This window comes from Coregonus clupeaformis, chromosome 27, assembly GCF_020615455.1.
Source record: "Coregonus clupeaformis isolate EN_2021a chromosome 27, ASM2061545v1, whole genome shotgun sequence".
NCBI classification, from domain to species: Eukaryota; Metazoa; Chordata; class Actinopteri; order Salmoniformes; family Salmonidae; genus Coregonus; species Coregonus clupeaformis.
Genome location: NC_059218.1, coordinates 48,231,415 through 48,254,738, shown reverse-complemented (window position 1 = coordinate 48,254,738; position 23,324 = coordinate 48,231,415). Strand labels below are relative to the sequence as shown.

Below are 23,324 nucleotides of genomic sequence, written 5' to 3'. Positions count from 1 at the left end.
TCTGGCTAATAATGGGGGCCTCAAGGAAATAAATGGTACGGTGTGTTAGAAATGCCAAAGCCGATTTCTGGTTCCATTCCACCCCTGGCTCCAGCCAGTGTGTGTGTTTGTTCCCAGTCTGCCCCTGGCTCCAGCCAATGTGTGTGTGTGTGTGCTCTTGTAAATGATGTGCGTGTGCTCCTGCGTGTGCTCCTGCGTACATGCGTTTGTGCGTGTGCTCCTGCGTGTGCTCCTGCGTGTGCTCCTGCGTGCATGCGTTTATGCGTGTGCTCCTGCGTGTGCTCCTGCGTGTGCTCCTGCGTGCATGCGTTTGTGCGTGTGCTCCTGCGTGTGCTCCTGCGTGTGCTCCTGCGTGTGCTCCTGAGTGTGCTCCTGAGTGTGCTCCTGCGTGCACGCATTTGTGCGTGTATACTTACCCAGTACAGTAAGGTAGGCCTTGGCGGTCTTGACAGGCATAGTGAATAGAGAACAGGTGTACATCCCCTCGTCAGCCAGTGTCACCTCACTGATACTGATGGTCAGCTCCGACCACGACGCTCGCACCAGCTCGATACGGTTATCTCTCAAAGCTAGAGAAGAACAAAGGGAGAGACAGAGAGAGAGAGAGAGAGAGAGAGAGAGAGAGAGAGAGAGAGAGAGAGAGAGAGAGAGAGAGAGAGAGAGAGAGAGAGAGAGAGAGAGAGAGAGAGAGAGAGAGAGAGAGAGAGAGAGAGAGAGAGAGAGAGAAAAAAAAATAGAGATAATTTTATAATGAATATTATCACTAATAATAACAATAACATCTTATTTCATCACACACAATATGTCACATATTATCCCTGGGCAGTACATGAGGAGAGAGATAGAGAGGGGAGAGCAAGAGAGACTTCCAGATGTGAACATACCAGGGTTGGGGTCAATTCAAATTTAATTTCAAATTCCAAAATTAAATTCTGGAATTCAAGCAAGAAGTGGAGAATTTACTTAAAATTGATTGGAATTGCAGCAATCTTTTAGAAAATGTAATTGAAATTGAATTGGAATTTAGTCTGTCTGAATTGGACTTGAATTGGAATTGGAAAATAAAAACATCATTGAAATGGAATTGGAATTTAGAATTTTAGAACTGGAATTGTATTATAATTGCGCAACTTCCAGTTACTGGAGTTAATGCATTTAGCACCGAAATTGAATGCAAACTTTGTTTTAAAACGATAAATAATTATAATTATATTCATTACTGTACATACATAATGTTTTTAAATGTTTTCTAATTTGTTGCAATATAATTTCCGGTTAGCTTTTTTGGTCCAATTAAAGTGATAGTACATCAAAATTACATATTGGTTTCCATACCTTGTCTATGAACTATGTATTTTTGTACTAGTGAACTATTCCTTAAGGATGCCTTTTATATGGAGTACTGTTTACTCAATTATCCTGTGTTGCTTTATAATTCCACAACATAAATTAATTTAGCAGATGCTTTTATCCAAAGCGACTTGAAGTCATGCATGCATACGCTTTTTATGTAAGCGTGGATTGCTTATTTTTTTGCCTTGGATAAATATATTTTAAGTGGTGTCAGGGATGATTAACATATTTCCCAGCATGCTGTTTTGCAGGTCAATTTGTGAAATCTTTTGTTTCTATGTCTGTGTTTTTGGTTGTACATTGATTGTTATTTATGTTATGTAGCACAAAGATAAATAACATACTGTACATCTTTTAAAATCTACTTTAATCTGTTAGTGGTTGGATTTATAGCAGATTTATTATTGAGATTGTGGAGCCAGTTCATATGGTTTAGGTTGTCTTGTCAACGTTATGCTTCTTACCTAGCGATCAGTCTGAATGCAAACGGTGGGTGAAGAACTATTCAAAAATATTGCAAAGTCATCATTTTGCATAGTTTTCAGTGAGAATTAGAACCCACCCTGAAGGTCATCATCATTTAACAGAATGACCAAGGTGTGCTAGGAAGTAAACAGGAAATCGAAGATAAACCTTGTTGTATTTGTAGCAATTCATAGAGGTTAGGCATGCAAGGGAATGCGATGATGCAATGACTAAGTCTCTGTCGCTAATACACACAGTCATGGGTGGTAATTCCAACTTTCACACTAAAGGTACACTGGGAAATATGCAAATGTAGGCAAATGTTTTTGAGTGGGCACGTTGTTTTACTCTACACAGAATAAAATCACACTCAAGTTATTAAAGGTAAAGTTATTAAAGGTAAAGTTATTAAAGGTCAAGTTATTAAAGGTCAAGTTATTAAAGGTCCCAAACAGTCAAAATCATTTGCATGAGCCTAGAACAAAGTAGGACTACCAAAGTATGAAAAATAACTGTTGCTTCTACATTGATAAAGTTTGATCATAAAGTTACTGATCCTCTCCCCCATGTCAAATACTTGGATTCAGGAGGAGGGATGGCGGGATAATTACGTTTTATTTTTTATTTTATTTTTAAATACACCAATGGTGACATCTTATTCTAATACCTAATTTAAATAAGTACTGGCTTGTAACCAACTTTGCAGATGGCGTGTTTCGCAGAGGGGCGTGGTTTACATAGCTAGGTAGCTAGTCTACTGGTGCCAAAATGTGACTGCAGCGTGTCAGCAAATACAGTATGTGGACACCCCTTTTAAATTAGTGGATTCTGCTATTTCAGCCACACCCGTTGCTGACAGGAGTATAACAGCCATGCAATCTCCATAGACAAACATTGGCAGAAGAATGGCCCGTTCTGAAGAGCTCAGTGACTTTCAACGTGGCACGGTCATAGGATGCCACCTTTCCAACATGTCAGAGCTGCCCCCTGGTCAACTGTAAGTGCTGTTATTGTGAAGTGGAAACGTCTAGGAGCAACAACGGCTCAGCCGTGGAAGTGGTAGGCCACACAAGCTCACAGAGAACTGGACCGCCGAGTGCTGAAGCGCGTAGATCGTGAAAATCACCTGTCCTCGGGGTGGCAAAACTCACTACCGAGTTTCAAATTGCCTGTGGAAGGAATATGTGCACAAGAACTGTTCGTCGGGAGCTTCATGAAATGGGTTTCCATGGCCGAGCAGCCGCACACAAACCTAAGATCACCAAGCTCGCCGCCATTGGACTCTGGAGCAGTCAAAATGCGTTCTTTGGAGTGATTAATCACGCTTCACCATCTGGCAGTCCGTCAGACAAATCTGGGTTTGACGGATGCCAGGAGAACGCTACCTGACCGAAAGCATAGTGCCAACTGTAAAGTTTGGTGGAGGAGGAATGATCTGGGGCTGTTTTTCATGGTTCAGGCTAGGCCCCTTAGTTCCAGTGAAGGGAAATCTTAACGCTACAGCATACAATGACATTCTAGACAATTCTGTGCTTCCAACTTTGTGGCAACAGTTTGGGGAAGGCTCTTTCCTGTTTCAGCATGACAGTGCCCCCGTGCACAAAGCGAGGTCTATACAAAAAGGGTTTGTCGAGATCGGTGTGGAAGAACTTGACTGGCCTGCACAGGGCCCTGACCTCAACCCCATCGAACACCTTTGGGATGAATTGGAACGCCGACTGCGAGCCAGGCCTAATCGCCCAACATCAGTGCCCGACCTCACTAATGCTCTTGTGGCTGAATGGAAGCAAGTCCCCACAGCAATGTTCCAACATATAGTGGAAAGCCTTCCCAGAGGAGTGGAGGCTGTTATAGCAGCAAAGGGGGGACCAACTCCATATTAATGCCCATGATTTTGGAATGAGATGTTCGACGAGCAGGTTTCCACATACTTTTGGTCATGTAGAGTACTTCAATTCTGTATTTCACCACTGCTTTCCCCTTAGTTAGACTTAGTAAGAGAGCACTATATGGGTTCTGGAAACCTTGGTTACAACCGCTCTAAAAAAAATCAGCAGTAAAAAAATAAAATGTGTGTATAACAAGTTTTTTCATTTTGAGGTATACAAGGAATATTCCCTCAGTTCGTTGAGAGGTTAAATTGGTCTTTGGAATCTGCCATGAGTTGAGGTAGTTGGGTTCAGTTTGGCTTGAGTTGAAAGAAGTGAATTAATTTAAATTCAGGGAATTGCTCTATAGAGGGATAATGTTGAATTAGGAATTGTAGTTTAGAATTTACTTAGAAAAGGAATTTGAGATTAATTGAAGTAAGTGCATTGGTATGGCAGAATATTGAATTAGGAATTGTACTTTTGAATTGACTTAAAATTGGAATTCAAGATTAGTTGAATTTCATCTGAATTGGAGAACTGCTCTGGAATTCTGAATTGAATTTATGGAATTTATAGGGAGAGGGAATGGAATGTGTGGAATTGACCTCAAACCTGCTACATTTATTTATTGAATTTATTAAATCTATAGGGAGATGGATTTGAATTGGAATGCTGTTCATTGACTATAGCTCAGCATTCAACACCGTAGTACCCTCCAAGCTCATCATCAAGCTCGGGGCCCTGGGTCTGAACCCCGCCCTGTGCAACTAGGTCCTGGACTTCCTGACGGGCCGCCCCCAGGTGGTGAAGGTAGGAAACAACACCTCCACTACGCTGATCCTCAACACTGGGGCCCCACAAGGGTGTGTGCTCAGCCCCCTCCTGTACTCCCTGTTCACCCATGACTGCGTGGCCAAGCACGCCTCCAACTCAATCATCAAGTTTGCAGACGACACAACAGTAGTAGGCTTGATTACCAACAATGACAAGACCGCCTACAGGGAGGAGGTGAGGGCTTTGGGAGTGTGGTGCCAGGAAAATAACCTCTCACTCAACGTCAACAAAATGAAGGAACTGATTGTGGACTTCAGGAGACACATCGACGGGACCACAGTGGAGAAGGTGAAAATATTTAAGTTCCTCGGAGTACACATCACTGACAATCTGAAATGGTCCACCCACACAGACAGTGTGGTGAAGAAGGCGCAACAGCGCCTCTTCAACTTCAGGAGGCTGAAGAAATTTTACTTGGCCCCTAAGACCCTCACAAACTTTTACAGATGCATAATTGAAATAATCCTGTTGGGCTATATCACCGCCTGGTATGGCAACTCTACCGCAGGCCTCTCCAGAGGGTGGTGCGGTCTCCCCAACTCAGGGCTCAGTTCTAGGCCCTCTCCTTTTCTCCCTATACACCAAGTCACTTGGCTCTGTCATATCCTCACATGGCCTCTCCTATCATTGCTACGCTGACGATACACAACTAATCTTCTCCTTTCCCCCTTCTGATAACCAGGTGGCGAATCGCATCTCTGCATGTCTGGCTGACATATCAGTATGGATGACGGATCACCACCTCAAGCTGAACCCTGGCAAGACGGAGCTGCTCTTCCTCCCGGGGAAGGACTGCCCGTTCCATGATCTCGCCATCACGGTTGACAACTCCGTTGTGTCCTCCTCCCAGAGTGCGAAGAGCCTTGGCGTGACCCTGGACAACACCCTGTCGTTCTCCGCTAACATCAAGGCGGTGACCCGATCCTGCAGGTTCATGCTCTACAACATTCGGAGAGTACGACCCTGCCTTACACAGGAAGCGGCACAGGTCCTAATCCAGGCACTTGTCATCTCCCGTCTGGATTACTGCAACTCGCTGTTGGCTGGTTTCCCTGCCTGTGCCATTAAACCCCTACAACTCATCCAGAATGCCGCAGCCCGTCTGGTGTTCAACCTTCCCAAGTTCTCTCACGTCACCCCCCTCCTCCGCACACTCCACTGGCTTCCAGTTGAGGCTCGCATCCGTTACAAGACCATGGTGCTTGCCTATGGAGCAGTGAGGGGAACGGCACCTCCGTACCTTCGGGCTCTGATCAGTCCCTACACCCAAACGAGGGCATTGCGTTCATCCACCTCTGGCCTGCTGGCTCCCTTCCTCTGCGGAAGCATGGTTCCCGCTCAGCCCAGTCAAAACTGTTCGCTGCTCTGGCACCCCAATGGTGGAACAAGCTCCCTCACGACGCCAGGACGGCGGAGTCACTCACCACCTTCCGGAGACATTTGAAACCCCACCTCTTTAAGGAACACCTGGGATAGGATAAAGTAATCATTCTACCCCCCAACCCCCCAAAAGTATAATTGTAAAGTGGTTATCCCACTGGCTATAGGGTGAATGCACCAATTTGTAGTCGCTCTGGATAACAGCGTCTGCTAAATTACGTAAATGTGCCCTTGAACAAGGCACTTAACCCTAATTGCTCCTGTAAGTCGCTCTGGATAAGAGCGTCTGCTAAATGACTAAAATGTAAATGTAAATGCATCACCAGGGGCACACTGCCTGCCATTCCGACATTGCTCATCCTAATATTTATCAATTTTTTTATTCCATTATTTTACTTTTAGATGTGTGTGTATTGTTGTGAATTGTTAGATACTACTGCACTGTTGGAGCATCTGCTAAATATGTGTATGTGACCAATACAATTTGATTTGATTTGATTTGAATTGATTTGTTTTGAATTGACCCCAACCCTGGAACGTACTAGAACTCAAAAAGCGTCTCAGCAAGCACTTGAATATCTTTAAAGGCCCAGTGCAGTCAGAAATGTGATTTTCCTGTGTTTTGTATATATTTCCACACTAAGAGGTTGGAATAATACTGTGAAATTGTGAAAAATACGATAATGCCCTATTACTTTATTTTTTATTTATTTATTGTATTTAACCTTTATTTAACTAGGCACGTCAGTTAAGAACAAATTCTTATTTATAATGACGACCTACCAAGAGGCAAAAGGCCTTTTACGGGGACGAGGGCTGGGATAAAAAAAAAAAAATGTAAGACAAAACACACATCACGACAAGAGAGACACCACTACACTACATAAAGAGAGACACCACAACACTACATAAAGAGAGACACCACAACACTACATAAAGAGAGACACCACAACACTACATAAAGAGAGACACCACAACACTACATAGAGAGAGACGCCACAACACTACATAAAGAGAGACACCACAACACTACATAAAGAGAGACACCACAACACTACATAAAGAGAGACGCCACAACACTACATAAAGAGAGACACCACAACACTACATAAAGAGAGACACCACAACACTACATAAAGAGAGACACCACAACACTACATAAAGAGAGACACCAAAACACTACATAAAGAGAGACACCACAACACTACATAAAGAGAGACACCACAACACTACATAAAGAGAGACACCACAACACTACATAAAGAGAGACACCAAAACACTACATAAAGAGAGACACCACAACACTACATAAAGAGAGACACCACAACACTACATAGAGAGAGACGCCACAACACTACATAAAGAGAGACACCACAACACTACATAAAGAGAGACGCCACAACACTACATAAAGAGAGACACCACAACACTACATAAAGAGAGACACCACAACACTACATAAAGAGAGACGCCACAACACTACATAAAGAGAGACGCCACAACACTACATAAAGAGAGACACCACAACACTACATAAAGAGAGACACCACAACACTACATAAAGAGAGACGCCACAACACTACATAAAGAGAGACCTAAGACAACAGCACAGCATGGCAGCAACACAACATGACAACAACACGGCAGCAACACAACATGACAACAACACGGTAGCGACACAACATGACAACAACACGGTAGCGACACAACATGACAACAACACGGTAGCGACACAACATGACAACAACACGGTAGCAACACAACATGACAACAACACGGTAGCGACACAACATGACAACAACACGGTAGCGACACAACATGACAACAACACGGTAGCAACACAACATGACAACAACACGGTAGCGACACAACATGACAACAACACGGTAGCGACACAACATGACAACAACACGGTAGCGACACAACATGACAACAACACGGTAGCAACACAACATGACAACATCACGGTAGCGACACAACATGACAACAACACGGTAGCGACACAACATGACAACAACACGGTAGCGACACAACATGACAACAACACGGTAGCAACACAACATGACAACAACACGGTAGCGACACAACATGACAACAACACGGTAGCGACACAACATGACAACAACACGGTAGCGACACAACATGACAACAACACGGTAGCAACACAACATGGCAACAACACGGTAGCAACACAACATGACAACAACACGGTAGCGACACAACATGACAACAACACGGTAGCAACACAACACGACAACAACACGGTAGCAACGCAACATGGCAGTAAGAGCTGTTTGAAAAGGCCGCCTGAAATTTCAGCTTGTTTTTGGTGGGACGGAGTTTAGGCCTGCCTGAAGACATCACCAGGCAGTAAATGAGTTAATAGACCAATAACAAAGAGAGTTCCAAACCTATCTGCCAATGAAAGATAGTTTTCAGTTTTCCCCTCCCCACTCAGACCACGCCCAAAATTCTTGCTTGAGGAATTGCTCGTTGCTAAGAAGCTATTTTTTGTTTCTGTTGACCATTTGAATTCAAAACAATCACAGTAAGGTACTAAATTGTTACCCAGGAAATGATTTGATATTAAGATTTAAAAAAAACGTCTGCATTGGACCTTTAAGACATCTTGATTGGAAAGGAAGTCTAACATTTGAGTTGCAATTGTTTTTTGTTGAAAATCCAGGTCTGTAAAACAAAGGAAATTATTGAAAGTTCTCTGAATTTTGCAGCCCTACATTTGAGACATAAAGAAAATTGTGAAATATTTTAGAAATCAATAGAATAAAAAGGAGTTACGTAAAAATAATTTAGGTCCTTTCTAAACAACTACTGTCTAATGGGGTGGCAGGTAGCCTGGTGATTAAGAAGATTGGGTCAGTAACCAAAAGGTTGCTGGTTTGAATCCTCAAGCTGACTAAATCTATATATTTATTTTTTGTAAGTCGCTTTGAATGAAAGTGTTGACTTGAGTGTACGGTGTCGGAAAGTATTCAGACCCCTTGACTTCTTCCACATTTTGTTTACGTTACAGCCTTCTTCTAAAATGGATTAAATAAATAAACATTCCTGATCAATCTACATACAATACCCCATAATGACAAAGCGAAAAAAACTGGTTTTTAGAAAATGTTGCTAATTTATTAAAAATAAAAAACAGAAATACCATATTTACATAAGTATTCAGACTCGAAATTGAGCACAGGTGCATCCTATTTCCATTGATCATCCTTGAGATGTTTCTATAATTTGATTGGAGTCCACCTGTTGTAAATCCAATTGATTGGACATGATTTGGAAAGGCACACACCTGTCTATATAAGGTCCCACAGTTGACAGTGCATGTCAGAGCAAAAACCAAGCCAAGAGGTCGAAGGAATTGTCCGTAGAGCTCCGAGACAGGATTGTGTCGAGGCACAGATCTGGGGAAGGTTACCAAAAAAAGTCTGCAGCATTGACGGTCCCCAAGAACACAATGGCCTCCATCATTCTTAAATGGAAGAAGTTTGGAACCACCAAGACTCTTCCTAGAGCTGGTCGTCCGGCCAAACTCAGCAATCGGGGGAGAAGGGCCTTGGTCAGGGACGTGACCAAGAACCCGATGGTCACTCTGACAGAGCTCTAGACTTTCTCTGTGGAGATGGGAGAACCTTCCAGAAGGACAACCATCTCTGCAGCACTCCACTAATCAGGCCTTTATGGTAGAGTGGCCAGACGGAAGCCACTCCTCAGTAAAAGGCACATGACAGCCCGCTTGGAGTTTGCCAAAAGGCACCTAAAGACTCACAGACAATGCAAAACAAGATTATCTGGTCTGATGAAACCAAGATTGAACTCTTTGGCCTTAATGCCAAGCGTCACGTCTGGATGAAACCTGGCAACATCTCTAGGGTGAAGCCTGGTGGTGGCAGCATCATGCTGTGGGATGTTTTTCAGCGGCAGCGACTGGGAGACTAGTCAGGATCGAGGGAAAGATGAACGGAGCAATGTACAGAGAAATCCTTGAAGAAAACATGCTCCAGAGCGCTCAGGACCTCATACTGGGGCGAAGGTTCCCTTTTCAACAGGACAACAACCCTAAGCACGCAGCCAAGACAACACAGCAGTGGCTTCGGGACAAGTCTCTGAATGTCCTTGAGTGGCCCAGCCAGAGCCCGGACTTGAACCCGATCAAACATCTCTGGAGAGACCTGAAAATAGCTGTACAGCAACGCTCCCCATCCAACCTGACAGAGCTTGAGAGGATCTGCAGAGAAGAATGGGAGAAACTCCCCAAATACAGGTGTGCCAAGCTTGTAGCATCATACCCAAGAAGACGTGAGGCTGTAATTGCTGCCAAAGGTGCTTCAACAAAGTACTGAGTAAAGGGTCTGAATACTTATGTAAATGTGATGATTCAGTTTTATATTTCTAAACCTGTTTATGCTTTGTCATTATGGGGTAGTGTGTGTAGATTGATGAGGATAAAAAAATATATTTATTTTTTTAGAATAAGTCTGTAACGTAACAAAATGTGGAAAAAGTAAAGGGGTCTGAATACTTTTCCGAATGCACTGTACGCTCTGTGGGACTCCCAATCACAGCCAGATTGTGATACAGCCTGGAATTGAACCAGGGTCTGTAGTGACTCCTCTAGCACTGAGATGCAGTGCCTTAGACCGCTGCGCCACTCTGGAGCCTTATGGGTAATATATATGCAAAAGACGTACATGTAGAATGCATAGACTTATACGGCATTCATCCCATCTCTCTGACCAGCCTTATTTAATCACAGCAAGGTTACTGAGCTTCTTATCCCATCAGTGTCCATCATTATAGCCGAGACAGCACAGGAGTCATCACGGGGCGTGTCTCAGTTAACAGGTATTCATGACAGACACTTAGGATGAACCTAAGGGTTATCCTCCCTACTAGCACACGTACACACACTCTCCTTCACCTCGCAGTGCATAGTCATTATAAAGCCTGTGTGTGTGTGTGTGTGTGTGTGTGTGTGTGTGTGTGTGTGTGTGTGTGTGTGTGTGTGTGTGTGTGTGCGTGTCGATGCTGTAGAAGTGATTGGCGTACGGCAGGTCAACAGGGGTCAATGAGAGGTGAGGTCACTACTCCGATGTAGACACTGCAGGCACACTCACACAAAGAGCTTAAGGAAGGGTGAGAGAGAAGGGTCATTTACTGTAGAGAGATAGATAGTTTGAGAGGGAGAGAGACAAGGTCTGAGAGAGTGAAAGAGAGACAAGGTCTGAGAGAGTGAAAGAGAGACACTGCAGGCACACTCACACAAAGAGCTTAAGGAAGGGTGAGAGAGAAGGGTCATTTACTGTAGAGAGATAGATAGTTTGAGAGGGAGAGAGACAAGGTCTGAGAGAGTGAAAGAGAGAGAGAGACTATTTTTGGACGTTTGAAAAGGTCCAGAGAATGTTGATATATACCTTCCTTGGCACACTCACACAAAGAGCTGTTTACGAACCCCGTGGCTTTAAACGTCTAGGGTGGATGGACAAGAGACCCGTGACATAATTCATGCAAATTAGAATCGTGACATGGAAACAGTGAGAACAAAAACTATAACGACAACCATAAACTACCGTCAAACATAAAATGTTTATTTTTGAACACACGGTAAAGGTTTGGGAAAAAGGGCTGAGCAGGACCCAAGAAATGATACAATAGTGTAAAAAAAAAAAAAAACTGATCTTGCCTGCGGAAGGCACACTCACACAAAGAGCTTAAGGAAGGGTGAGAGAGAAGGGTAATTTAATGTAGAGAGATAGATAGTTTGAGAGGGAGAGAGACAAGGTCTGAGAGAGTGAAAGAGAGAGAGACTATTTTTGGACGTTTGAAAAGGTCCTGAGAATGTTGATATACAGTGAGGGAAAAAAAGTATTTGATCCCCTGCTGATTTTGTACGTTTTCCAACTGACAAAGAAATGATCAGTCTATAATTTTAATGGTAGGTTTATTTGAACAGTGAGAGACAGAATAACAACAACAAAATCCAGAAAAACGCTTGTCAAAAATGTTAGCTGATCAGTCGGCTATTTGAGCCAGTAAACGTTGCTTTACTATTCTTGGGTAGCAGAATTACTTTTGCTTCCCTCCAGGCCTGAGCGCTCACACTTTTATGAAAGTTTAGGAGTGGCTATATAGTCCGCTATCATCCTCAGTAATTTTCCATCCAAGTTGTCAGACCCAGGTGGCTTGTCAATGTTGATAGACAACAATAATTTTTTCACCTCTTCCACACTCACTTTACGGAATAAAAAATGACAATGCTTGTCTTTCATAATTTGGTCAGTTATACTTGGATGTATAGGTTTGGTGTTTGTTGCTGGCATTTCATGCCTAACTGTGCTAATCTTGCCAATGAAAAAATAATTAAAGTAGTTGGCAATATCAGTGGGTTTTGTGATGAATTAGCTATCTGATTCAATGAATGATGGAGCTTAGTTGGCCTTTTTGCCCAAAATTTCAGTTAAGGTGCTCCGAAGCTTTTTGCTATCATTCTTTATATAATTTATCTTTGTTTCATAGTATAGTTGCTTCTTCTTTTTTGTTCTGTTTAGTCACATGATTTCTCAATTTGCAGTAGTAGGTTTGCCAATCGGTTGTGCAGCCAGACTTATTTCCCATTATTTTCGCCTCATCACTCTCAACCATAATATTTTTCAATTCCTCATCAATCCACCGGGATTTAACAGTTTTTACAGTCATTTTCATAATAGGTGCATGCTTATTAGTAACTGGAATAAGCAATTTAATAAATGTGTCAAGTGCGCCTACACACCACAGCAAATATTCTTTACATCATCAACATAGGAATCACTACAAAACTTATTGTATGACCTCTTATACACTATATTAGGCCCAGCCTTTGGAACATTGATTTTGTAGGACCTCTTATACCGGTCAAAAGTTTTAGAACACCTGCTCATTCAAAGGTTTTTCTTTATTTTTTACTATTTTATACATTATAGAATAATAGTGAAGACATCAAAACTATGAAATAACACATATGGAATCATGTAGTAACCAAAAAAGTGTTAAAAATATCAAAATATATTTTATATTTGAGATTCTTCAAATAACCACCCTTTGCCTTGGTGACAGCTTTGCACACTCTTGGCATTCTCTCAACCAGCTTCACCTGGAATGCTTTTCCAACAGTCTTGAAGGAGTTTCCACATATGCTGAGCACTTGTTGGCTGCTTTTCATTCACTCTGCGGTCCGACTCATCCCAAACCATCTCAATTGGGTTGAGGTTGGGGGATTGTGGAGGCCAGGTCATCTGAGGCAGCACTCCATCACTCTCCTTCTTGGTAAAATAGCCCTTACACAGCCTGGAGGTGTGTTGGGTCGTTCCCACGGGGGGCCAGTATGAAAAATGTATGCACTCACTAACTGTAAGTCGCTCTGGATAAGAGCGTCTGCTAAATGACTAAAATGTAAATGTAAAAAAATGGTCCTGTTGAAAAACAAATGATAGTCCCACTAAGCTCAAACCAGATGGGATGGCGTATCGCTGCAGAATGCTGTGGTAGCCATGCTGGTTAAGTGTGCCTTGAATTCTAAATAAATCACAGACAGTGTCACCAGCAAAGCACCCCCCACACCATAACACCTCCTCCTCCATGCTTTACGGTGGGAAATACACATGCAGAGATCATCCGTTCACCCACACGGCGTCTCACAAAGACACAGATGTTGGAACCAAAAATCTCAAATATATTTTGATTTGTTTAACACTTTTTTGGTTACTACATGATTCCACATGTGTTATTTCATAGTTTTGATGTCTTCACTATTATTCTACAATGTAGAAAATAGTAAAAAAAATAAAGAAAAACCCTTGAATGAGTAGGTGTTCTAAAACTTTTGACTGGTAGTGTATATCTATCTATCTACAATATTAGATCCAGCGTTTGGAACTTTGCTTTTCCTAGATATGTCTACCATATTGTGATCACTACATCAGATGGGTTTGGATACTGCTTTACAGCAGATTTCTGCAGCATTAGTAAAGATGTGGTCAATACATGTAGATTTCATTCCTGTGCTTTTTTGTAAATACCCTGGTAGGTTGAGTGATAACCTGAACCAGGTTGAAAGCTATTCAATATTTAGGTCACCCAGAAAATATACCTCTCTGTTGATATCAAGCACATGGGACCACACAGCCGTCATACTGCCCAGGAAGGAGCCACGTTCTGTCTCCTAGAGATGAACGTACTTTGGTCCCTCATTAAAATGCAAATCAATTTATAACATTTTTGACATGCGTTTTTCTGAATTTTTGTTGTTATTATTCTGTCTCTCACTGTTCAAATAAACCTACCATTAAAATTATAGACTGATCATGTCTTTGTCAGTGGGCAAACGTACAAAATCAGCAGGGGATCAAATACTTTTTTCCCTCACTGTATACACCTGTTCTGAAAGGCCCCAGAGTCTGCAACACCACTAAGCAGCACCATGAAGACCAAGGAGCTCTCCAAACAGGTCAGGGACAAAGTTGTGGAGAAGTACAGATCAGGGTTGGGTTATAAAAAAATATCTGAAACTTTGAACATCCCACGGAGAACCATTAAATCCATTATTAAAAAATTGAAAGAATATGGCACCACAACAAACCTGCCAAGAGAGGGCCGCCCACCAAAACTCACGGACCAGACAAGGAGGGCATTGATCAGAGAGGCAACAAAGAGACCAAAGTGAATAGTTATGCACACTCAAGTTTTCTGTTTTTTTTTTGTCTTATTTCTTGTTTGTTTCACAATAATATTTATTTTGCATCTTCAAAGTGGTAGGCATGTTGTGTAAATCAAATGATACAACCCCCCCAAAAATCAATTTTAATTCCAGGTAGTAAGGCAACAAAATAGGAAAAATGCCAAGGGGGGTGAATACTTTCGCAAGCCACTGTACATGGTTTAGTGATGTACATGGTTTAGTGTTCCACATGGTTTAGTATTGGATGGCAGTCATTCATATTCCATTCACCCAGCTCAATGTAACATCGATAGGTTTATGCTACTACATGATACTCAAATTTACCCTATACCCATCATGAGGTTGCTACAACCTAGACTATGAATTAAAGTTTACAACGTAGGTGCACAGGTCGAGAGACATGTTTTTAGTAATCAAGGTGACAGACAGTGACACATTCAATACCGCCTGGCGCACTCTTGTACGTATGTATCTAGCTAATCATTAGTCCAACAGTTGCAAACGAGAGTTTCTATTGGACAAATTCAGGTATGTTTATCCCAGTTTCGTTCAGTTTGCTTTTGTTTAAGAGACGTTTTTCAACAGAATCATTGGAATGAATACACCCCTGATCACACGCAAACACTACCTTGACTTGGAAGAGTTCCTGTGTTGGATAGCCATAGCCAGCTAGCTAACATAGCACCCCTCTCTGTTTGAACTGGGTGTTTGACTCGGCTAAACTAGCTAGCTGCATTCGCTAGCTAAGTAAAAGTGAAGAAAATACAACTAAATATCTCTCTCTCTCTCTCCTCCTTCATTTTTAAATAAATAAATTTGTTAAAAACTGTTCAACTATTGTCTTTGTCTCTCTTTGAGTGAACTACTCATCACATTTTATGCACTGCAGTGCTAGCTAGCTGTAGCTTATACTTTCAGTACTAGATTCATTCTCTGATCCTTTGATTGGGTGGACAACATGTCAGCTCATATTGCAAGAGCTCTGATAGGTTGGAGGACGTCCTCTGGAAGTTGTCATAATTACTGTGTAAGTCTATGGAAGTGGGTGAGAACCATGAGCCTCCTAGGTTTTGTATTGAAGTTAATGTACCCAGAGGAGGACGGAAACTAGCTGTCCTCCGGCTACACCATGGCGCTGGTCTCGTGTGGCTCAGTTGGTAGAGCATGGTGTTTGCAACGCCAGGGTTATGGGTTCGATTCCCATGTGGGACCAGTACAGAGAAGAAGGAAATATATGCACTCACTAGTGTAAGTCTCTCTGGATAAGAGTGTCTGCTAAATGACTAAAATGTGTTTCCCTACAGAGTGCTGTTGAGACTACTTCAGACCTTCATTGCAAAACAGTGTGTTTTAATCAATTATTTGGTGACATGTATATATTTAGTATAGTTATATCGAAATAGGATAACTTTTTTAATGTTTCACAATTTTTATTTTTATTAAATTCACTGAGGAGCATGGTCCTCCCCTTACTCCTCTGAGGAGCCTCCACTGATGCACATACAAACACACACACACACACACACACACACACACACACACACACACACACACACACACACACACACACACACACTGATGACACAGGCAGATTTATTCCAGCAGTTGAATATTTGATACGTGACGGTCTGGATAGTTTAATATCAGTTTGTGATTGTGACCTCATGCTCTCTTGCTGCTCCATAAAATATTAATCTAAATGTTCAAACAGATTCGATCAATCATCAGATTGCTCCGAAATAAGATTGGATATGTAACATTCTGGACTGATTGGTTGACGGAAAGTGAACTTTGACACTATGACACTACACATCACAAAAGACGAAAAACACCAGTTTTTGTAGACAGAGACAATTTAATACAAAAAAAAAATTGTTTTAAGTGAAATATTAGCTTTTGTCTGAAATTCCAAAGTTAATTTAACCTATGCACTAACAAGGCTTTTCAGCATAAGCAGCTTGACTACTGCTTGAGTACTGTAGCTGTATTGATCTACTGTACTTCAACAACAGATGTACTCACATTGGATGGGTTGATTAGGATTCAAACCTTCTCTCAAACAGCCTAATACATACAGTACTATCAAAAGTTTGGACACACCTACTCATTCAAGGGTTTTTCTTTATGTTTTACTATTTTCTACATTGTAGAATAATAGTGGAAGACATCAAAACTATGAAATAGCACATATGGAATCATGTAGTAACCAAAAAAGTCCTGCGGTGGTCCTCACGAGAGCCAGTTTCATCATAGCGCTTGATGGTTTTTGCGACTGCATTTGAAGAAACTTTAAAAGTTCTTGAAATGTTCCGTATTGACTGACCTTCATGTCTTAAAGTAATGATGGACTGTTGTTTAATTTTTGCTTATTTGAGCTGTTCTTGCCATAATATGGATGTGGTCTTTTACCAAATAGGGCTATCTTCTGTATACCACCCCTACCTTGTCACGACACAACTGATCGGCTCAAACGCATTAAGAAGGAAAGAAACCATTCCAGGTGACTACCTCATGAAGCTGGTTGAGAGAATGCCAAGAGTGTGCAAAGCTGTCATCAAGGAAAAGGGTGGCTACTTTGAAGAATCTCAAATATAAAATATATTTTGATTTGTTTAACACTTTTTTGGTTACTACATGATTCCATATGTGCTATTTCATATTTTTGATGTCTTCACTATTATTCTACAATGTAGAAAATAGTACAAAATAAATAAAAACTCTGGAATGAGTAGGTGTGTCCAAACTTTTGACTGGTACTGTACTCTTAGAGAAGGTTTCCTCCATTACTGTGCTTGATAATATAAAAGTGTTTTTTCATGTCAGACGTCATCCCATTTCATGTTAAATGATTTAAACATTGATTCTTGAAGAATATACAGTGACTTATATAATTAATGCCTCGTGAGCTTAGTGCAATTGTCAGAACCCCAAATATTTACTTGTTCAACTCAATTGTTTGTAAACAATGTAATTTTTTATCAATGAATTTGAGACTGGTTACATTACTCTACCCCCCAATTCGTCAGCTTTGTACCAAAACAGAACCGCAGATTTATAGATTTTGTTTGATTTAGTTTGAACCGCAGAATGCCATTTTAAGAACCAGTGGGTATATATCAAGATTAGGAACATTGAACAGATTTCCAGATGGCAGAATGCATCATGTCTTACATGAAAAAACTAGTTTACATTACCAAGTACATTAAAAACAATTAAAAACAACAGTAAACCTACTCTAAGAGTAAGTACAGATGAAATTGACACAGTTTGCTGATTTACTTTCTGCATCTACAGTGAGGGAAAAAAAGTATTTGATCCCCTGCTGATTTTGTACGTTTGCCCACTGACAAAGAAATGATCAGTCTATCATTTTAAATGGTAGGTTTATTTGAACAGTGAGAGACAGAATAACAACAACAAAAATCCAGAAAAACGCATGTCAAAAATGTTATAAATTGATTTGCATTTTAATGAGGGAAATAAGTATTTGACCCCTCTGCAAAACATGACTTAGTACTTGGTGGCAAAACCCTTGTTGGCAATCACAGAGGTCAGACGTTTCTTGTAGTTGGCCACCAGGTTTGCACACATCTCAGGAGGGATTTTGTCCCACTCCTCTTTGCAGATCTTCTCCAAGGTTTCGAGGCTGACGTTTGGCAACTCGAACCTTCAGCTCCCTCCACAGATTTTCTATGGGATTAAGGTCTGGAGACTGGCACTCCAGGACCTTAATGTGCTTCTTCTTGAGCCACTCCTTTGTTGCCTTGGCCGTGTGTTTTGGGTCATTGTCATGCTGGAATACCCATCCACGACCCATTTTCAATGCCCTGGCTGAGGGAAGGAGGTTCTCACCCAATATTTGACGATACATGGCCCCCTCCATCGTCCCTTTGATGCAGTGAAGTTGTCCTGTCCCCTTAGCAGAAAAACACCCCCAAAGCATAATGTTTCCACCTCCATGTTTGACGGTGGGGATGGTGTTCTTGGGGTCATAGGCAGCATTCCTCCTCCTCCAAACACGACAAGTTGAGTTGATGCCAAAGAGCTCCATTTTGGTCTCATCTGACCACAACACTTTCACCCAGTTCTCCTCTGAATCATTCAGATGTTCATTGGCAAACTTCAGACGGGCATGTATATGTGCTTTCTTGAGCAGAGGGACGTTGTGGGCGCTGCAGGATTTCAGTCCTTCACGGCGTAGTGTGTTACCAATTGTTTTCTTGGTGACTATGGTCCCAGCTGCCTTGAGATCATTGACAAGATCCTCCCGTGTAGTTCTGGGCTGATTCCTCACTGTTCTCATGATCATTGCAACTCCACGAGGTGAGCTCTTGCATGGAGCCCCAGGCCGAGGGAGATTGACAGTTATTTTGTGTTTCTTCCGTTTGCGAATAAGCGCACCAACTGTTGTCACCTTCTCACCAAGCTGCTTGGTGATGGTCTTGTAGCCCATTCCAGCATTGTGTAGGTCTACAATCTTGTCCCTGACATCCTTGGAGAGCTCTTTGGTCTTGGCCATGGTGGAGAGTTTGGAATCTGATTGATTGATTGCTTCTGTGGACAGGTGTCTTTTATACAGGTAACAAGCTGAGATTAGGAGCACTCCCTTTAAGAGAGTGCTCCTAATCTCAGCTCGTTACCTGTATAAAAGACACCTGGGAGCCAGAAATCTTTCTGATTGAGAGGGGGTCAAATACTTATTTCCCTCATTAAAATGCAAATCAATTTATAACATTTTTGACATGCTTTTTTCTGGATTTTTGTTGTTGTTATTCTGTCTCTCACTGTTCAAATAAACCTACCATTAAAATTATAGACTGATCATTTCTTTGTCAGTGGGCAAACGTACAAAATCAGCAGGGGATCAAATACTTTTTTCCGTCACTGTATTAGGCTGTTTGAGAGAAGGTTTGAATCCTAATCAACCTATACAATGTGAGTACATCTGTTGCTGAAGTATAGTAGATGCTTATGCTGAAAAGCCTTGTTAGTGCATAGGTCAAATTTGCTTTTGAATTTCCTGTATTTTTCAGCTTCAGACAAAAGCTTATATACAGTGCATTCAGAAAGTATTCAGACCCCTTCCCTCTTTTCCACATTTTGTTACGTTACATCCTTATTCTAAAATTGATTAAATGAAATGTTTTCCCATAATGACAAAGCAAAAACAGGTTTTTAGATTTTTTTGCAAATTTGTAAAAAACAGTAATAGAAAAAATACATTATTTACTTAAGTATTCAGTCCCATTGATATGAGACTCGAAATTGAGCTCAGGTGCATCCTGTTTCCATTGATCATCCTTGAGATGTTTCTACAACTTGAACAGAGTCCACCTGTGGTAAATTCAATTGATTGGACATGATTTGGAAAGGCACACACCTGTCTATATAAGGTCCCACAGTTGACAGTGCATGTCAGAGCAAAAACCAAGCCATGAGGTCAAAGGAATTGTCCGTAGAGCTCCAAGACAGGATTGTGTCGAGGCACAGATCTGGGAAAGGGTACTAAAACATTTCTGCAGCATTGAAGGTCCCCAAGAACACAGTGGCCTACATCATTCTTAAATGGAAGAAGTTTGAATGAACAAAACTCTTCCTAGAGCTGGCCGCCAGGCCAAACTGAGCAATCGGGGGAGATGGGCCTTGGTCAGGGAGGTGACCAAGAACCCGATGGTCACTCTGACAGAGCTCCAGAGTTCCTCTATGGAGATGGGAGAACCTTCCAGAAGCACAACCATCTCTGCAGCACTCCACCAATCAGGCCTTTATGGTAGTGTGTCCAGACAGAAGCCAATCCTCAGTAAAAGGCACATGACAGCCCGCTTGAAGTTTGCCAAAAGGCACCTAAAGGACTCTCAGACCATGAGAAACAAGATTCTCTGGTCTGATGAAACCAAGATTGAACTCTTTGGCCTGAATGCCAAGCATCACGTCTGGAAGAAACCTGGCACCATCCCTACCGTGAAGCATGGTGGTGGCAGCATCATGCTGTGGATATGTTTTTCAGCTGCAGGGACTGGGAGACTAGTCCGGATTGAGGGAAAGATGAACGGAGCAAAGTACAGAGAGATCCTTGATGAAAACCTGCTCCAGAGTGCTCAGGACCTCATACTGGGGTGAAGGTTACCCTTCCAACAGGACAACGACCCTAAGCACACAGCCAAGACAACGCAGGAGTGGCTTCAGGACAAGTCTCTGAATGTCCTTGAGTGGCCCAGCCAGAGCCCGGACTTGAACCCGATCGAACATCTCTGGAGAGACCTGAAAATAGCTGTGCCGCAACGCTCCCCATCCAACCTGACAGAGCTTGAGAAGATCTGCAGAGAAGAATAGGAGAAACTCCCCAAATACAGGTGTGCCAAGCTTGTAGTGTCATACCCAAGAAGACTCGAAGGTATAATTACTGCCAAAGGCTCTTCAACAAAGTACTGAGAAAAGGGTCTGAATACTTATGTAAATGTGATGTTTTTTATATATAAATATGCAAAAAATTCTAAAAACCTGTTTTTGCTTCATCATTATAAGGTATTGTGTTTAGATTGATGAGGGGGAAAAAACAATGTAATCAATTTTAGAATAAGGCTGTAACGTAACAAAATGTGGAAAAAGTCAAGGGGTCTGAATACTTTCCGAATGCACTGTAGGCTCCTGCCCTATGTATTGGGACATCAAAAACCTGTTCCCAACTGACTTAAATGTTTTGCGACATTGTTGTCAAACCTTCTGACTTTAAGTGAAACCGATTTATACTAATTATTCTAAGCCATTTATGGTTTTTAATGGGTGGCAGACAGACTAATTTGTTAATTTCTTCTTTAAGAAGTGTCTTCTTCAAATGTTGTGGCAGAGCCACGATGAGTTGGTTGTTATTTTGTTTTGAGCGTACACCTTCATCCACTGTTGTTAGTTGCCCGTGTGACATAATTTCTCCATCCTTGTTTACAATTTCATTCATCAATATTAAACCCTTGTTTTTTTCTTCTCTATCAGTACAGTTTAGCAATATTATTTGCTACTGTATGGCTTCATGTACAAATTCACCAAAAATATGCGGTTTTAATCTGCAAAAAGACAAACAGCCATCTAATAGTAGCCTGGATTTAGATATAATTTCGGCTAATAGAGGCTTTGAGAGATTGAATGCCTAAATATTTAATAGTTTTAACCCTCTAAACTCATGTCCGTTACACACTGAGTATACCAAACATCTTCCTAATAATGAGTTGCACCTCCCCTTTTGCCCTCAGAACAGCCTCAATTCGTCAGGACATGGACTCTACAAGGTGTCGAAAGCGTTCCACAGTGATGCTGGCCCATGTTGACTCCAATGCTTCCCACAGTTGTCTCAAGTTGACTGGGTGTCCTTTGGGTGGTGGACCATTCTTGATATACACAGGAAACTGTTGAGCGTGAAAAACCAAGCAGCGTTGCAGTTCTTGACACAAACCGCTGTGCCTGGCACCTACTACCATACCTCGTTCAAAGGCACTTAAATATTTTGTCTTGCCCATTCACCCTCTCCGAATGGCACACATACACAATCCATGTCTCAATTGTCTCAAGGCTTAAAAATCCTTATTTAACCTGTCTCCTGATCTTCATCTACACTGATAAAAGTGGATTTAACAAGTGGCATCCATAAGGGATCATAGCTTTCACCAGAGGAAGGCCCAAAAAATTGTCAAAGACTCCAGTCACCCAAGTCAAAGAATGTTCTCTCTGCTACCGCATGGCAAGCGGTACCGGAGCGCCAAGTCTAAGACCAAAAGGCTCCTTAACAGATTCTACCCCCAAGCCGCCATAATACTGCTGAACAATTAATCAAATGGCCATCCAGACTATTTGCACCGGTACCCCCTGTATATAGACTCATTATTGTTATTTTAAGGCAGCTGTAGGTTGAGCAGGGTATTTACTGGAGGACGGCTGCTGTAGGTTGAGCAGGGTATTTACTGGAGGAAGGCTGCTGCAGGTTGAGCAGGGTATTTACTGGAGGAAGGCTGCTCCAGGTTGAGCAGGGTATTTGCTGGAAGCAGGCTGCTGTAGGTTGAGCAGGGTATTTACTGGAGGAAGGCTGCTCCAGGTTGAGCAGGGTATTTACTGGAGGAAGGCTGCTCCAGGTTGAGCAGGGTATTTACTGGAGGAAGGCAGCTGCAGGTTGAGCAGGGTATTTACTGGAGGAAGGCAGCTGTAGGTTGAGCAGGGTATTTACTGGAGGAAGGCTGCTCCAGGTTGAGCAGGGTATTTACTGGAGGAAGGCTGCTCCAGGTTGAGCAGGGTATTTGCTGGAAGCAGGCTGCTGCAGGATGAGCAGGGTATTTACTGGAGGCAGGCTGCTGTAGGTTGAGCAGGGTATAGTCACGCCCTGGCTCTGGGGACTCTTTAATGTTGAGCCAGGGTGTGTAGTGTCTATGTTGTATTTTCTATGTTTCGTTCTAGTTCGTGTATTCTATGTTGGCCAGGGTGGTTCCCAATCAGAGGCATCTGATTCTCGTTGTCTCTGATTGGGAACCATACTTAGGCAGCCGGTTAGCACTAGTTTATTGTGGGATCTTGTTCTGTATAGGTTTGTGTTGGTGAACCTTTAGACTTCACGTATCGTTTTGTTGTTTTGTTGATTGTGTATAGTACTCATTAAAATATGTACGCCTCTCACGCTGCGCCTTGGTCTGCTTCCTATAACGATCGTG

At 42.1% G+C, this 23,324-nt stretch overlaps 1 protein-coding gene across 2 annotated transcripts in view; it reads right to left on the bottom strand.

Moving 5' to 3' along the window:
- Window positions 1-23,324, bottom strand: part of LOC121542039 (cell adhesion molecule 2) — a 659,771-nt gene that overhangs the window by 130,746 nt on the left and 505,701 nt on the right. For both annotated transcript variants that reach the window (XM_041851466.1, XM_041851467.1), the window contains one exon: window positions 417-569. In XM_041851466.1, the coding sequence (XP_041707400.1) occupies window positions 417-569 (153 nt within the window). The remainder of the gene's footprint in view (window positions 1-416; window positions 570-23,324) is intronic.